Raw genomic sequence first — 1802 nt, forward strand, 5'->3', positions numbered from 1 at the left:
AAAGTGCCTGTCCTGAATTTTTGACAAATACATTCATTCAAAATACACAAAACCATTATGTACTTCAAACTGTAAACAACTTTATTGTCAACCTGAATTCCACTGTTTGAAATGAATTCTAATCCGGACTTGAATACAAAATTTCTACAATAACAATGATTTCATCATGGATCTGTGGATGGTCTGACATGAGTCAAGCACAGATTACATCAAGTCAGTGTCACTATCACTTTCCAGGAGATCAGAAAAGTCTTATTCATAATCAGAGTCCAGTCCCTGTCCTGCTACAAATGACTGTGTATCTGCTGCAGCCTCTGCCCCCTGCTCCACAGGCATGTCAGATGCATGCTGAGCATCGTCTTCTGCTTCCACTGCCTCATTAGACTCTGCCATGATAACATTCAACTTCTTTCTGTGTCTCACTTCCATGAAATAAGGTTTCCTGTGATGATGGTGATTCCACTGCTGAATTGCAGGCATAGGATTGAAGGATGACACTGAAAGGGAATGCAGCTGAATTGTCATCAGCATTGACATTGTGGTACTTTTAAGTTTGTTCCTGTAGCTTGTTTTGGTGACTTTCATTTGAGAGAAACCTCTCTCACATTCTGATGTTCCAGCTGGTAAAGATAGTATGAGATCTACCAGACCAAGGACGTTTGGATACTGAGTATGGAAGAGCCGGTTGATTGTTTGCCAGGTCATGCTATGAATATTGAAACTGAAATAAAAAGAAAAGATTGTTTTTATATGTGCCATCTATTAGCTGTGTGGGCAAGCTTAACTCTCAGCATGTCAACATTTTGTAGAACTAAAAGACACAAAAAGTAGATAAACAGAATAAAAATACTAGAAATGGCAGTCAAAATTACAGCTATTGTATCTGTGCCAAAATTAGCTAAACTAAGCTGAGCTGTGTAGTGCAGTTTTTCATTATGATGTCACTAACTCATTTTTCCTAAATTCTCTGGGACTACACATATCATTTCACCGGTATATACAGTGTACCTGTCAGTGTTGTATAAAGCCTGTTTGAGACTGGTCCACTCCAACTCAGCAGCTGACACATCTATACCTGCTTCACTGAGATTGTGATGGTAGTGGTCAATAAATGCTGCCAGTAAATGATCACCAAAATCTGAAATATAATATTTGAATTGTTGTTACAAGTATCTGTACATAAAAAAAATCGAAAAATATGTTACATAATTAATTTATACAACAATTTAAAATGCCAGTCACATACCAATTGCATCATCATAAGTAGCAGGCCATGAAGTCACATCTGCAAGTTTTATACACTCAAGCACCCCTTTATCTGTATCTTGAAACCTAGTCTCTAGGGCTTTACTAATCCTTGGACAACCTTAGAAACATTGTTGTCAATTTCTGTGGATGACTGACTTCCAGTAAGCCTCTGCCCTTCAAATACTCCATCATTGCTATCTAAGGAAGCTTGCAATTTTCTCTGCTCTGGTCCTGATCTGAAAAAACACCACATATATTTCTAACTACGTCTACATCTACCACCAGCTATCAGACTATACCAACCATGATACATCTGTTACATTTATGATTTAAATTTTAAAGCAGTTTTTAATGAATACTAAATTGTAATTACCTATTTTCAAATTTCTTGATGTGTTTTGCTGTTGCCTTAAGTTGTTCATGTACCTGGTAAATGCACGTCTGTCGCTGCTGTAGGAACATTGACAACTTCACAATGACAGCCGGGATGTCATTAACGAAATGAGCAAACAACAGGACCGTCCGTGACCGTAACTTTCCCATCAGGAACTTTG

The 1802-nt window shown here is 37.7% G+C and overlaps 1 protein-coding gene across 1 annotated transcript; it reads right to left on the reverse strand.

Annotated features, from left to right (window-relative positions):
• Positions 1-231: 231 nt before the first annotated feature.
• LOC139118441 (E3 SUMO-protein ligase KIAA1586-like) lies at positions 232-1321 on the reverse strand. The gene is made up of 3 exons (XM_070681737.1): positions 1247-1321; positions 1009-1138; positions 232-721 (listed from the first exon to the last, which is right to left on the reverse strand). The coding sequence occupies exon 3, from the start codon at positions 703-705 to the stop codon at positions 253-255; it is 453 nt and encodes a 150-aa protein (XP_070537838.1). The 5' UTR covers positions 706-721; positions 1009-1138; positions 1247-1321; the 3' UTR covers positions 232-252.
• Between the last annotated feature and the right edge of the window lie 481 nt (positions 1322-1802).

Source organism: Ptychodera flava, chromosome 19, assembly GCF_041260155.1.
Source record: "Ptychodera flava strain L36383 chromosome 19, AS_Pfla_20210202, whole genome shotgun sequence".
NCBI lineage: Eukaryota > Metazoa > Hemichordata > Enteropneusta > Ptychoderidae > Ptychodera > Ptychodera flava.

Bases quoted from the DNA above. Each gene is read 5' to 3' on its own strand.
- LOC139118441 (XM_070681737.1), bottom strand. From the start codon at position 705: ATGACCTGGCAAACAATCAACCGGCTCTTCCATACTCAGTATCCAAAC.